At 41.8% G+C, this 15924-nt stretch overlaps 1 protein-coding gene across 1 annotated transcript in view; it reads left to right on the top strand.

The window, feature by feature from the left end:
* Positions 1 to 15924, top strand: part of DOCK2 (dedicator of cytokinesis 2) — a 966148-nt gene that overhangs the window by 61555 nt on the left and 888669 nt on the right. Inside the window, exon 4 of the mRNA XM_088465050.1 lies at positions 13939 to 13994. Coding sequence (XP_088321176.1) covers positions 13939 to 13994 — 56 coding nt within the window. The remainder of the gene's footprint in view (positions 1 to 13938; positions 13995 to 15924) is intronic.

The following is a 15924-nucleotide window of genomic DNA, read 5'->3' as shown; positions in this document are numbered from 1 at the left end:
GTGGGGCTGGGGGGAGCCTGTTTTGTGCCGCAAATTATTATTGGGGGGCCCAGGTGTAGTAAAAGGTAGTCTAATTTTTATTTATTATGATCTATGTTCTGTTAATGAATATTCAATTTTTTTATTTTTTCAGTATTTGTTGAAAATAGGAGGGGAAGAACTGTAAGTGGGAGGAATAATGAATAGAGAGGGGAGGAGTCAGTACTAATTCTTAAACCGCCCCCTCTAAAAGTAAAGTCTAGATCCCTCACTGGCTACGTCACCGTGTGACTCAGTAATGGCGAGCATCTTTTTGTGCAACTTTTTGCCTTCAAATATGTCTTATTCAAGCAGCAATGTGATTACAGCTTCTTCTGATTAAAATGATATGCAGCATGCCTATATTCTGTGTGTGACGATGGGTGTATCTGCATGTCAAATGCTATTGTCAGCGACCGTAACACTGTAACGTAGTGTTTCACATGCAGATACAACTGCAGTTGCACACAGAATATAGGCATGGTACATATCATTTTAATCAGCAAAAGCTACTTGTGTGTAATATTCACATTGCTATGTGAATAAGATGGATTTGTAGGTAAAAAGACACACGGAAAGACGCTCAACACTACAGAGGCACGCCATGGCATTGCGCGACTAGAAGGGATGTTTAATGCCCAAGGAGGCTAGTTATATGAGGACACATCTGTATGTGTGCAGGATGTATAAGGGAGGATAGTGTAAGTATCTCCTGCCATTATTATTTAAAAAAAAAAAAACAAGCCCATGATTTGGCAGATGATAAGAGCACTGTAATGAGGCATTGCATATTTATTTTCCACATGTTTCTGTCAGCATTTTAGTTTTTAAAACATATTATATAGATACACAGGGCATTCTGGGAAAATAGCTGGAGAGTAACATCTAACTCTGTTTACAATTATTTTTTAAATAATGTAGCATATTTATATTTTTCTGAGATATTTAATTGTGAATATATGTTTTTATTATTGCTCTGAAATGAAACTTTTTATCACTAATAAGCATGACTTATTTGCACTTCCTCCCTCATGTTCAACAATTTATAGAGCTATTTCTTTATTTTAAAGATCTCGTCAGACTCATAACTGCTGGGACAATACAGCAGAAAAGTAATATTTCCAAGCTGCTTCATTCCTTTAGATGTAGCTCACTAATTTATGCATTCCAGCTTAGAACGCGTCGAAATGAGTCACCTGACACAAGTGACATCATTACATACCAAATATGTCATTATATCACTGAGTGTCTACTAAAGACTTTCAAATAAAAAATGCAGACAGTCTGAATAGATGAAAAAGGCTCAAAAAAGGAAACACATAGAGAGAGACTAAAAAGAGAATAAAAGAGATACTAAATAAAATAGCACTTTCATTATTATAGACAGAGAGAAAAACAGTAGAGACAGAGGGGTTGATATATCAAGCAGTGAAAAGAGTGGATCAATGGAGAAGTTGCTTATAGTAGCCAATCAGCTTTGAGGTAGAATTTATCAAGTATATTTTATAAAATGATAGGTAGAAGCTCTCCACTGCTCCACTCCTCCACTCTTTTCACTACTTGATACATCTACCCCAGAGAAACAAAATGCAGTACAGTGGACGTGATTAGTAGGGAGTGAGTAATAATAATAATAATAATAATAAAAGCAGACAGCCAAAGAAAGAGATTGTAAAGCAAATAAGGAGTGAGACTAAAAGAAGGAAAATAAAAACGGAGACTGAGACTAAAGTAGAAAGTACAATGACAAAGAGAAAATAGGGGGAAAAGCGGGGGAGAGAGATTAAAAAGGGGGAGATAACTAAAAGGGGGGCAGAGAGAAAAAAGGTAGAGAGAGCGAAGTAAGATGCCTGGAGAGACAGGGGGAAGAGGTAAAGAAGGGGAGAAAAAAAAGAGACAGACAAGATAAATGAGCTTAGAAAAAGATATAGGGAGGAGAGAGAGATACACAGGAAGAAAGGATGAGGAGGGAAAGAGAGAGACTAGGAAGGTGGTAGAGTGAGGAATTAAAAATCCTGAAATCCTGGGCAAACAGCCATTTACCCATGTAGATCACGGTTTATATGCATGCTTGCCGGTCCATATATTTTACAGTTGGGGTGTATCATACCTTATACATTTTGTAGGAGTATCTGACTGGTAATATTACTTTATTAAAACCTTGATACACATGGAAATGAGTATTGAGAATGGAAAGTTGCTCAATCAATTTTTTGATCCATCACAGATACGTACTGTAATCTAGACAAGAAAATAACACACACCAATTCCTCCAGCACACTGCAAATGACCAGCAAATGAGATTCTCATCCTACATACTGTAACAGTGCTGAGATCTCAGTTATTGTACACGTTTGCAAACATATGGTAAGTCACCATGCCACACCAAGGAAAGCCACCATGCCACACCAAGGAGTCTCTGTTTTGGTGGTCCTGCGCTACATGATAATAGCATCCACTTTGGGTCATATATTTATGTATTTTCTTATGCTACTTGATAATAGCACATACATTTATATATTTCTAAATTGAGCGCTAACTCACCTGGACGCACCCTACATGGCACTACAAGGATCAGCATACCCTCCAACTACTGATCCATTATAACCTTGTAAAATAGCTAGAATTGTAAGCACATACCACGGAATGAGCTACTCTTTCCCTTACACTCAAAAAATGCAACAGCCAAATTATGAGATAAAATCCCAAACAGTTGATTTTAGTAAGTTAAGGAAATTCCCTTAAAAAACTGTTGTTCAAAATCCATTTTACACAAGATGGTATGTGCTAGATTTCCGTATCACACATTATCTGTCTGTAAAGAAGAACTGGAAGACAGAACACAATCGTGTTATTGGATAACGCTATTTGGATTAGCTTCCATAAAGGTAATTTGCTGAGCTAAAAGCTGTCCATTTGCAGCAGGAAATGCCTGTTGTTCAGTTTCATAACAGTCTCCTGGTGCTGACAAGAATAATAAAGAGCTTTATGCCCTCTTATAGCAGTGCCACCTGCGTGGAATGGATTGGAACAGAACATTTTAGTAAGGTGTTTGCAGATTGGTATTACCTAGAATTGTTCTTACTGTTTTGTAATTGTGTTTATATACAGCACTAGCCATGACAGAGTTTATGAAGATTTTAGAATAGTCATACAGTATGTAAAGCAAAACATAATCTTTTATTAGTTTCTAAAAATGCAGTGTAGTAGTTTTCTACATACATTTATTGCTTTATAAAGTACCTCATTAGTAATATGATTTAAGATTTTTTTTTTTCGATGTTTTGAAAACACACATTGGGATTGCAAAAAAAAAGATACTAGGTTACATTGTACAATTTTGTTTTTGTGCAGAACTGTAAAATAATGCATCTCCCTCCAAATGCTAACTCATGTTACTACTTTATTTGCCATCTGTGTGTGTGTGGTAATTGGACTGCAGAGAGTGTCAGTAAGGTCACTGGGCCTGATTCAGACCTGGACGCAAGTGGCCGATCGCTCGCCCGCCGTACGAGCGGAAATATTTAAATCCAAGCGCTCGCTCGTATGTTCGCTCGTAGCTAACCTTCTGCCCCATATTCTCCCAACCCCTCCTCTAGCTAGCGATCGTTCAAAATAGCGAGCGTCCGTCTCCTCTTTGGTTGCAGGGAACGCTCGCACAAGTCAATTCCGGAAGTGGCCCTGTCAGTTTTCGATTGTCTGCTATTTCATTCTGCAAACATACTTGAATCGATTACTGGCAATCACTATATTAATTACCTTAATTGTTATTCACATGTTTGCAATCCTGTTTTTTTTTTCAATGTCAATAAACTTTATTCTTGTTAGTGTGTGTCATTTCTTCCGCAGAATATGTACAGTTTGACCAAGGGGATAGTTGTTCGAATTTAAAAGTTTGTTTGAATGCTAGTAATGTTTTTTTCTTTTTTTAAATGCAGATTTTTTTTTGATTTTTTTTTATATTTAAATTAGCTTACGCATGTCACTGCATCAAGCCTATCATAACTCACATTATATTTGTGAGGGTGTAGGTCACATGACTCATACACTAACCAATAGAGTTGTTTCTGTTAATTTACAAAGTACAGTAGCCAATCAAATTTTTTCTAGGTCCTTTATTAATACTGTTTTGTGTAAAAAAAATCATTGCCATCATGAGAGCCAACGCTTTCTGTAGGCGGGAGCTAATGGTGCTTACAGAAGTGATGGACGAGCGCATTACCAACCAGCCGCTCCCCATCACCAATCTACAAAAACATAGGGCCTACGCGGAGGTGCGCTGCCGCCTGCGTTCCCTCAACTATTGCCGAAATATAGGGCAGTTGGAACGCAGGTGGTCGGATCTTCGGCCCTTTTGCAGCGCCGGATTGGCCAAAGTAAGTGTTTTTGTGTATGTTTATAATTTTTTTTTTTTCTGGTCATACCTGCGTGTGCTTGTTTACAGTATATCCCTGTTTTTTTATTTTAATGCAAATTTAAAAAAAAAAAAAAATTTAATTAAAATTGTTTTTCTCCATCATTTAGGGGCAGAGAGGATAGTCAGACGGCGCCGACGTGTGGCTCGTCCCCTATCCCCCACTCCCACCCAAACGTCCCCTGCCCACTCTTCCCCAAATTCCCCCTCCACCCCAGACCTTGCCAACCTTCAATCCCCTCCCTCTCCTCACCTGACCATCCCTCCAACTTCCCCCTCCCCTCAAACCCCACCTCACTTTTCCACACCCTCAACTCCCTCAGCCATAACCCCTCCTTCTTCAATTGCCCACTGGCCCACCTCAGATGAGGAGGATTTTGTGGCTCCAGGCCCAGTCCGCAGTGTGGCTGGTATGTTTACATTGTAAACTATGGCCCTCATTCAGAGCCGTACGCTCTGAGCAGAGCGCACGCTCTGAATGAGGGCCGGCCTCCATGAAAATGGAGCATCCTCCTGGACGCTCGTATAGCTGTGGGTGACCACCCACAGGCTATACGAGCGTGCAGCTTGATGGCCGCGATGGTCTTGACCATCGCGACCATCGAAACTGCGAGCCGGAGCCTGCGGTTGAGGTTTTCAACCGCAAGCTCCGGAGTGATTTTGGCTCTATCAGAGCCAAAATCACTCCCACTGACATCACTAGTGATGTCAGTGGGCCGGCTTCTGACGGGAGGCGTTCCCATGGGAACGCCCCCGTCAGGGAGGCACGCCCCCGGCACGCCTACCAAAGGGGGTGTGCTGTCAATCAACATCGACAGCACGCCCCCTTTGATCAGACACAACGAGCGAAGGACTTTCCTTCGCTCATCGCGTCTGGCGCATGCTCAGTCCAGAACATCGACCCACTTGCGAGCGGACAGCCGCTCGTGAGTGGGTCTGAATCAGGCCCTATGTTTTTTGTAGTTTTGCTTAGGTTTAAGACATATGTTTTTTTTGGTTATTTCTACTTTTTGGCCCCTTATTTGTTGTAAATCTTTTCGTTTTGCATTCCTTTTTTTTAGGACAGGTTTTTGTAACTGATGTTTTTTTGTTATAGCCAGAATTTTTGGGGGGTTTGAACATTCTAAATGAAGGTGTCATTTTAGTAACCCTCACATTTTTTATCCCCACAGAGGCCCAGAGGCGTAAGGAGGCCATTGCAGGAGGATTGGCGGAACTCCCAGGCCATGTAATTGGCATGCTGGTGGCCTTGTACCACCTTTTGGCGATCCTGCGCCAATAAGTTTTTAGCGTTATACCCCCAAAAAAAATAAAAATAAAGTTTATTTTGATTTATTTAAGTCTCATTCCTTGTCTATAAATCTTAGATTGTTGAACCTTACATAAGTCTACTATTTGTCCCTGTGTTTTTAAGTAATGACAATTTGTTTGTAGAAAGGTCAAGTAAGTATGCAAGCTTGCACATTAAACACATAACAATACCAATAGGTTTTTAGAATTAACGTCAAAAATAGTATAATTATTTTTTGGGGTAATGTAAAAATGAAAGCAACCTGCTTAGGCCTAGAATTGTAAACATACTGATTCACCATAATACCTTTGGTGTTTGTTTTTAGCAACAAAGCAGGGTACAAAAGTTTAGAAATTAATAAATTACAGTGTTATGCATTAAGCATGTTTGCATTTTTTGGAACAGGTTTCACTTGTTTGTAATTTACGAAGGAAATGGTTGTTTAATGAAAAAAAAAATTTATAGCACACAAATAATAAACACCAAGTGAATTGTCAAAACAAAATCACACAGTTAAAACACACACAAAAGTCCAAAAAATTCCAAAAACCCAAAATATAAAAAAAAATCAGGAACTGTTTGTTGAAGTAGCATGCCAACATGAATCCACAAATGAGGAGAGGAAATCATTGTTCCCGAAGTTATATCCAATGTGTCCACATAAAGTCATTTGTGTTGATCAGGTAGTATGCATGGATTTTTATGGTAATTTTAGGGAATAAAAAAAAAAAAGTTAAAAGTGTACATTAAAAGAATACATGTCTACATTGTGTCAATTAAATTAATTTGTTGAAATAATTACCTAAAAAACCGGGCAACAATTTGATCGCGTATGGCCGCACATACTGACCTCCGACCAACCTCGGGGGGGGCGTCCTCAGGCAAGGCATCCTCTGGCTGCATTGGGACACCACTCCTTATGGCGATGTTGTGAAAAATCCCACACAGGACCACAATTTTGGAAACCATAGCCGGCAAATACATGAGGTCGCCACCAGAGCGGTGGAGGCATCTGAATCGGCCTTTTAAAAGGTCGATACAGCACTCCATCACCTGCCTGGTGGCTGTAAGTGCGGAATTATACTGACTTTGTGGCCCTGGTGTAGGAACCAAATAAAGAGTGAGCAGCCAGGGCGTGCAAGGGTAACCACTGTCTCCTGTGAAAATATAAAAAACAACATCAGGACCATTGTGTACAAAGCTTTGCATTGGTTTCAACAGAAGGTGTCAACTTACCCAGAAGCCACGCATCACCAGCTCGTAGGTTGTTTAATTTGTGCCAAATCCCTGATTGCCGGATGACGAAGGAATCATGTGCACTGCCTGGGAATTTGGCATTCAGGGACAGGATCTGGAGGGAGGCATCACATACCACCATTACATTCATCGAATTAAAGTGCTTTCGGTTCCTAAATCTTGCCTCCAGCCTTGCTGGAGGCTGAAGTGGTATGTGAGTGCCATCCACAACCCTTATGATGTGTGGGAAGCCAGCAATTTGGTAAAATTTATCCTTCACCACATTAAGGGAACCCATATCCAATGGCATTTTAATAAAATGATGGAGGTGTTTAAATAGTGCATCCATCACTGCCCTCAGGATCCTAGAAAAGGAGGATTGGGAGATTCCTGCGACTATTCCCACGGTGGTTTGAAAGGATCCTGAGGCACAAAAATGTAACACCAACATGAATTGCGTAAGTGGTGGTATTGCTGTAGGACTGTCAATTTGCCGTTCAAGATCACTCTCTATTAATGAGAGAGTGTCTATGATGATTTTTGGAGGCAGACGGCAGCGCCTTAACACCTCATCATCTGGCATTCCAAAAAGGATGACACGTGTTCTATATATCTGAGGCCTTGCACGCTTACGAGGCCTATGCCTGGGACGAAGTTGAGGTTGGTCGGGTTCTGGAACCATGGCCAAGATAATACGACCAACATCAACCTGAAATGTTAAGCCAGGTAGTTATTGTTTTAGACAAATGTGTTAAGAAAAATATACTTATCTTTTCAAAGAAAACCAAAGAATCTTACAGGCCTGGGTAGTGTCATGTGAAAATCCACCTACATTTCAAAAGGATAAAAAAAATGTAAGATTAATTTTATAAACTAGGAATTAAACCAAATATAGTTTACTACAATTTAGAGAAGGGAGCACACATTAGTTCGCAAAAAAGTACGCTACATTTAGACTTAAGACATGATTTTACACAGAACAAGCACACATTAGTTTGCAAAATAATACGCTACATTTAGACTTAAGACATGATTTTACACAGAACAAGCACACATTAGTTCGCAAAATAGTACGCTACATTTAGACTTAAGACATGATTTTACACAGAACAAGCACACATTAGTTTGCAAAATAGTACGCTACATTTAGACTTAAGACATGATTTTACAAAGAACAAGCACACATTACTTAGCGAAACATATGCTAAGACCAACACATCTAATTTGTTAATTAATAAAACCAAAAACACTTACCAAAAACAGACAAATATCAAAAAGTTATAAAAGGTCACTTGGGTTCCAGCCAAAATAACTGTAAAAAAAATAAAAAAACAAACAATATAAAAATTTTGAAACAATTTATTAATAAATGTTTATGGGAATTATTGATATACTTACTCAAAAATATAAATAAAACTAGCAAATAAAAATACGCAAAAATGCTAACTTAAACATAGAAAGTAATAAAAAACGCTCCTTCGAAAAAAAAAAACAACTCCTTCACATTCCACCAACCAAACAACACACCACTCTACACCAAAATACCTCCAACAATCAAAAAATGCCACCTCGAATGGAGTCACACTAAGCCATAAATAGTCTACATTTTCCCGCTCAAATTAAGAACGGACAATAGGAGCGCACAATGAATGATGCGGCCGAATAATGCTGACGCATGTATAAAAACGTCACTGAAGGCCCAAATCGGCCTGCTGCATTGAGAAAAGACAATGAGTACAGAGCAGCAAAGTACTAGCCAAGAGGCGCCATGTAAGTATTTGTTTTTTTATGGGAAAATGCTTATGTTTAACATTACATTTTGAAACATTTTACATTAAAAAATGTTAAACCATTTAAAAAAAAGGTGTGGAGGATGCCATGGAAGAGGCTGCTGGGCCTAGTAGGCAAACTAGGGCCAAAAAAAAAGGCAGCCACAATTCACATGGAAGGAGATGGAGGTTTTGGTGCAAATATGCAACGACAACCTGGCACAGGCACCAAGGAATATGGGTGCAACCCAGAGATGGAAACTGTGGGATGACATAGCCAGTGCTGTGAATGGGGTGGGTGAGTTTGAACGTTCAACCCGGGAGGTCAAATGCCGGTACGTAAAAACTACATTTGACTAAAAAGTGTTTACAGGTCCAAATACTGCAGTAATAATGCCAACTTTTTAACCAACAGATGGAGCGACTTCAAATATCGGCTTAAACAAAAACTGGCTGATAGGGCTAGGCATGCAGGGGGGACAGGTGGGGGTCCCACCCCTGTGTCACTTGAGCTCACGGATTTGGAGGAGCTGGCACAGGAATGTGTGCAGGATGAGGAGGTGTTGGGGTGGTCGAACATGGATACCGACATGCCAGACTTTGCGGGTCCTTGTGTTGCCCTAGGGAAATGTTGTAATGTTAACAACTCAGAAATGTGTTTAGTAAAATATCTAGATTATAATTTTACTCTTTTCTCTTTTTTCGCACAGAGACACAGGCAGATGAGTCTGCTCCAGAGGTGAGCTTTGGCCGCAGAATTTCTGCTGGCTCTGCAGGGGAGGAAGCAGTAGATCCGGCTGGGGACCCTGTGGCAGACAGTCCAGGGCATTCCCCCTCGCAGGCAGTGGCCCTCCTCACTGATCTCAATGTTAAAACGGATCAGCAGACTGAGATTCTGCTGAGGATGGACGCCAATCTGCTACGGGTGGCGGACACCCTGGAGGAAACTGCTGCGGCCAACGTGAGAATTGCAAATGCCCTGGAGCAGCTCGTTCGCCAGCACAAGTTGGAGCCGTCCTCCCTTCCTGCCGGAACATCAGGACCCTCCACCTCTGGCACAACAACAGCCATCCCTCCAAATGTGCCTAGCCCTATGCCTAGTCCAGAGGCCACAACATCTGCTTCTGGCCAGGCCAGCCGAAGGAGATCCCGGACCCGTTCAGGCTCCCTCCAACCCCCGGCCAAACGGCCTAAAAGGCGATGACAGCACTGGCTAATTCCCCCACAATCCATCTCTGTGTTTGCCCCATATTCCTTCATGCCAAAAACCTCCCTCTCTTTTCTTGTGAATTGTTTTTATTTGTTTTTATTTTTTTAGTTCAAATGCTACTTCTTTTGTTTGTCTGTTGCCAAAATCATTTGTAAATTTTTTTACCTTAAAATAAATGTTTATAAAAAAAAAAAAAATGGACACAATCATTTAATAAAATTATGTTCAAAATCTGCAAAATTCTATTGTTGATTTATTCAAAAACTGGTTAAAAGGTAATCCCTCAAACAAACTTACAAACAATACAACGGAAATAGAAACATTTAATTTTTTTTTAAAAAACAAGGGCTAAAAACAATTTATGAGTTTTAATTAACACTTAGCAAAAAACAAAAGGACGATTGGTTTCTTGGCCAAAAAAAAATATGAAAAAAAACAAACATGCGTACAATATTGTTTCCCTAAAAAAGAAACACTTACAAATATTTTAAAAGCCCACAAAAAAAAAAAACATTTGTTAGCTAATTGATTGTATGACCCAGAAATTAGCAGCTGAGTAGTTCACCTGCGTTCGGTTTTTAGCTACTAAAAAAGGTCTATTTGCTAAACACCTTACAAGCAGTTTAGCAATTAAAAGATGATTGTTTTTGTGGCCTCAATTGATAAATCGCTACACCATCGATGAGCCCAGGGAAGTACGAAGAGACCATCGTCATTGTGGTAGACTATACCAGACCACAAGCTGAGTGAGCAGTCTTAATGGAAATTGGATCAGACAGTGACGTACCACTTGTTCCGTTCACATTTGGCGCTCGCATAAGATAATTTATGTACGCCCAAAAAATGCCTCGACACGCCTGCGTTTTTCCATCTCCACCCCCGTCACCACCCCAAAACGGACAGTTCTGTCAATCACATTTGACATGTCACTTCCTGTTCGCTGTGTCTACAATCGACTGAAAAATTACCGCAATCACACGTACGCACATGCGCACTGTTACACCGACGCATGCGTGGTTGTACAACATCATCTGACTACGAACGAACGGCCGCTTACGAGCGGCTCTGAATCAGGCCCACTGTGTGTGTGTTCGTGCGTGCATGCGTGTGTGTCAGAGTATGTATGCTGCAGCTACTGTACCTGTGACTGGAGACTGTCTCTGGTCTATAAAAGCCTCAGTCAGTCTCAGGAGAGAACCAGTGGTTGTGCCAGAGAAAGGAGTCTGGGAGGAACAAAGCACACTCCCCTGAGTCCCCCTCCTAGCGCAGTTGATAAGACAGGCTGGAGGCAACTCGGCACAACATTTAGTACCTTTGCACACTTTACCCAGGAATCGTACCTTTCTTCAAGTTCTCCTTGCCTCCACTTCCCTGTGTCCCCATCTCCAGCTTCTGTATGGCTGGAGTGTGGGTGCAGATAACCAGTTCTGTATGGCTGGAGTGTGGGTGCAGATAGCCGGCTTCTGCAGCCAGCAGCAGTGCGCACCTATTCTGAAAGCATCAGAGTGATCGTTAGATGCCAGCGCCTGGTGAAGCCTGTATTGTCAAAAGATTTCCTGGGCAAGGTGAGCTCAGCTGCGCTGTTCTGAGTATATCCAACTCTGCACCACACCACTGTGGGGGACATTCCCCTCCATACAACAACATGTCCCACCAGTTGTCCCGCATACCTCAATGTGTTGGATAACATTATATGTATGCAGTAGATAGTGTAGGCTATTACTTTGCAGGTTCCTGATAGTGCCAGATACTGTACACCCACAATCTGGGCCTCTCAGCTCTCCGATCACCAGCGCAGCGCTTAGTCTGGTGATGAACTTTGGACTGACATCATGACAGATAGTGAGTGTAGCCGTGGGTAGGGGGTGGACAAAGTCATGGCGCAGATGGGTGGATGGGGGGGGGGCAACAGACAGCACTGCCTCCGGGCACCGAGGGTGGTAGGCTGCTCCTGGACCAGTGCCGTGTGCTTGCTCCCCAGGCTAAAATTTGCTAGCCACACTTAAAATAGTCCATTGATCTCTGTGTTAGCACATTGTATACATACACACTATGGTTTAACATGAGTGAGTTAACCAGTATTGTGCTGTATTTTTTTCCTTTTGAGTCCTATGGCTCATTCATTCCAATAGCCCATTCATTTTCATGGACTTAAACCTCCATTGTAATGACTTGGCCATAAACATTAATGGGGCTGCACAGCTCTGGCAGCTGATTTTCTTTCCCTTGTCAATAGAGATCTGTTTAGTCTCTTTTGATGAGTGATCACAGGAGGAAGTTCTCAGAATCTCTCAGCACTGCCAGTCGCAGACAGCTAGCATGAGAAACCATTTGGAAATGTCAAGAAAGGACACATTCTGGACATTTACTTTTGAATTACACATTTTTCTTGGGTTAAAAGTATATTTGTATTGGATTTCCTTTTGGATTATAAACTATTTCCCTTTGAACTACAAATTAAAGATATTTCACATTGGATTAGATTTACCTTTGCTTTAAAAATTGCAAGAATTAATTTGGTTTGGATGATGCAAACATTTACATTGGCTCATGCCAGGTCAAGAAGTAATGCTGGGTACACACTGGCCGATATATCGTGTGTGCGTCAACCAGTGTGTACAGACAATATGTCTGTGAACGACGTCGTTCACAGACATATCTTGTTGGCTGTGCAGCAGATCTATCTGCAGATATATTGGTGCATTTTGCTGTGTGTATGGTTGGTACACTTGCTGCACCGGTGGCTGACAGCTCAACTAGGCTTGCACATGTAAATGATCGCCCAGTTGTGATGTCAGTCATGACACATCAGGCCGACGATTGGTAAATGTGTATACACTTACCAGTCGCCAGAAAAGACGGCCATCCAGCCGATCCGTCGCCCTAGTGTGAACCCATCTTAAGAATGTATAAAGTGGTGTATATTTACTTAAACCTCATTATTATTACAAATGTATGTTGGATTCCACAAATACACTCCAAGAGTCCTTATTACCACAGTATCCCCAGGGGTGCTGGGAAGAGCCCAACACTTGGGGAATGGGTGGTCATGCTGGTTTGTGTGTGTGTGTCCACTCCATAGAGGTTCCAGCCCGATGACAGGGGAATCCCACTAATTAAGAAACTCTGGGCCTGATTCAGCAGTGCACGCAAGTGCACTGCTGATCAGAGATTCCCGATTATCGGGAATCTGCGCGTGCGCATGACCCAGTCTGTGAGTGTGCAGAATGGGTCCTGCTAAGATGCATGCAAGCCCTTGAATGCCTCTGCCTGATTGATGGGCAGAGGCATTTAAGTGGTGGTGCGGGAACGGTGGTGGCAGGCGTTCCCAGAAACGGGGCGTGTCCACCCCGTTTTCCTGGAGTGGCCAGCACAGGCACTGCATGGACGTATGCAGTCTGCTGGCCTCGCAAGCCAGCCAGCCAGCCTGAGTAAGATGGGGCTTACTCAGCTGGCCGGCCACCTGGCGCAATCCACCATTGCAACCATCAAACACCGATGGTCGCGATCGTGATCCCAGCCTGCGACCTCCTCCTGCTTTTCCATTATTGCAAAGTTCGCAATTGCAAAGCTGCCTGCGTGCATACATCATATATCTATAGCCTGCGTGCATACATCATATATCTATAGCCTGCAATTGCAATCCTTGCTGAATCAGGCCCTCTGTTTTACATAGAGTGGATGTATATGGGAGGCTGCACACTAATAAATATCAATTTGGATAGATAAATTCCTGCATCCACTGATTATGGGGAGTAGGCAGATTATTACTTAGAAGATTTTAATTATATTTGTTTTATATCAACGGGTATATCATGTTTGATTGTAATGTTGGATGTTCTTTTACTGTTCTCAGGACACATTTACTTTACCTGGCTAGCCTACATAAATTTAAACATTATAATGATGTTCCTGAGTATATTCTTAATATTTTCATTCACTATGACTATAATGTGTCTACCAAGAAAATATAACCTTACAATACTCTTGTTTCCAACAGGGGATATTCCCTAAATCCTTCATCCACATTAAGGAAGTTACAATTCAAAAGAAAAGGTATATATTATTGCTTGCTTTCTTGAATTCTTTCTGTGTAGCACAGTGCGGCCTATTATGTTTTATGTTATATTTTAGTGAGAACATAGTAGCACTGATCTGCTGTATCAACAGATTAGCAGTGTAGGCATATAATCCTCCTAATGATGAAGGATTACATGATTACAAGGAGAGTAGAAAATGGATACAAAAATAAAGTTTAATTAACTAATTGGTGAGAACAAAGAATTGCAGTTTGGTCAGCTTGTTCTATTGCACAACAAAGCAAGAGATTTTAAACACGGGATGTAGTTAAATTGCCGGTGGATGGGATGCCTGCCGCCGAAATACAGATGCCGGAATTCCACCGCCCAGCAAACTGCCGACGCTGATATCCCGAAGGAGATCAGGATACCGGCGTCGGCATCCCGAATGTCCAGACCCTGGTAATTATTGCAGATTCCCCAGGGATGGGGGGGATAGGTTTAGGCACCCCTGGGGGAGATTAGGGTTAGGCATCCACCAGGGAGGATTAGGGTTATTCAGCCGGGGGGGAGGTTAGGGCTATTCAACCGCCGGTATTTCATACCCATTCCTTAAACACAATATAGTAGCTCTGCCTCATTAATATATTGTGAAATATTAAAAACAAGACAAACAAAATAGTTATATGGGGATCAGTATGTTTGTCACAATGTCGAGGGTCATTATCTAGACGCCATTATGTCTAAACATACAATATGTCAACAGACAAAATGTTTACCTGTTTAGAATGTCAGCAACCACAATGTTGGCTTGCAACATGTTAACACTAATAAAATGTCCACAAATTTAAAATGTCGACTGTTACATGATGGCAGCACCCCATGTTATCCCTAACTCTAGCCCCAACTAACCCCAATCCTAACCCTAACATTTCCTTTGTCGACATTTTTGACTGTTCGACATTTTGCAGATGTCGACATGTTGGTTGTTGACATTATAACCAATTCAACATGATATTTGACATTATGGTGTCGACCTTTTGACTGTCAGCATTATGATTGATGACAACATGACTATATCCTGTTATTATGTAAGTGTCTAGCACAACCTTGTACCAACCACCACTAACAACCAATTAGGATAAGTCACTTCTAGCTTTTTTAAATTGTGAATAGACACTCAATTGGGAATCGGTATGAAATACTGGCTGACGCATGGCCGGCAGTTCGATTCCCAACGTCAGTCCAACAGATGCAGAGATCCCGGGAGCGGAGGCCGTCAGCGCTGGAAATCCTGATCGTCCCTAGGTAAGTACAAACTAACCTAACCTAACCCCCCTGACCCTCCTTAGGGGTGACTAACCCTAACCTCCCCCCCGTGCCTATCCATAATCCCCCCTCTAAGTGCCTAAACCTAACCCCCCCCTTCCCCGCTGCCTAAACCTAAGTCTCCTGGGGGGGTGCCTAACCCTAACCTCCCCCAGGGATGCCTAACCCTAACCTCCCCTTGCCCTAACCTAACCCTCCTGGGGGGGTGCCTAACCTAACTCCCCCCGGGTGCCCTAAACCTAACCCTCCCCCCCGTGGCTGTCCGCTCGCGGCGCCCGGCATCCCTTCGTTCGGGATGCCGGGCGACGGTCTCCTGGCGTCGGAAAAATGACAGGCATCTAGATTTAGATGCCTGTCATTTAACCCTCGCTGGGATAAAGCAATCGGGAAGCCGGCTGTTGGGCTTACGTCAGCTGGTTTCCCGATTGAATACCCTCTATTGTACTATATAGCAATTTTATTCCCAAATTAAGGAAATTATGTTGATCAACAAAAACATTTTTAAAAAAGTTTCAGTAGTATGATTTTTAAAATCTGGTAGCTACTCTTATTTATTTATTTATATTAATTTTTCCATTATTAGATACAGTAGTAAAGTTTCATACATAAGTAAATAAATATAGAGAAATGTGCAGTGT

This window comes from Taudactylus pleione, unplaced genomic scaffold (assembly GCF_031769625.1).
Source record: "Taudactylus pleione unplaced genomic scaffold, aTauple2 ptg001827l, whole genome shotgun sequence".
NCBI classification, from domain to species: domain Eukaryota; kingdom Metazoa; phylum Chordata; class Amphibia; order Anura; family Myobatrachidae; genus Taudactylus; species Taudactylus pleione.
This window is presented reverse-complemented; position numbering and strand designations above follow the sequence as displayed.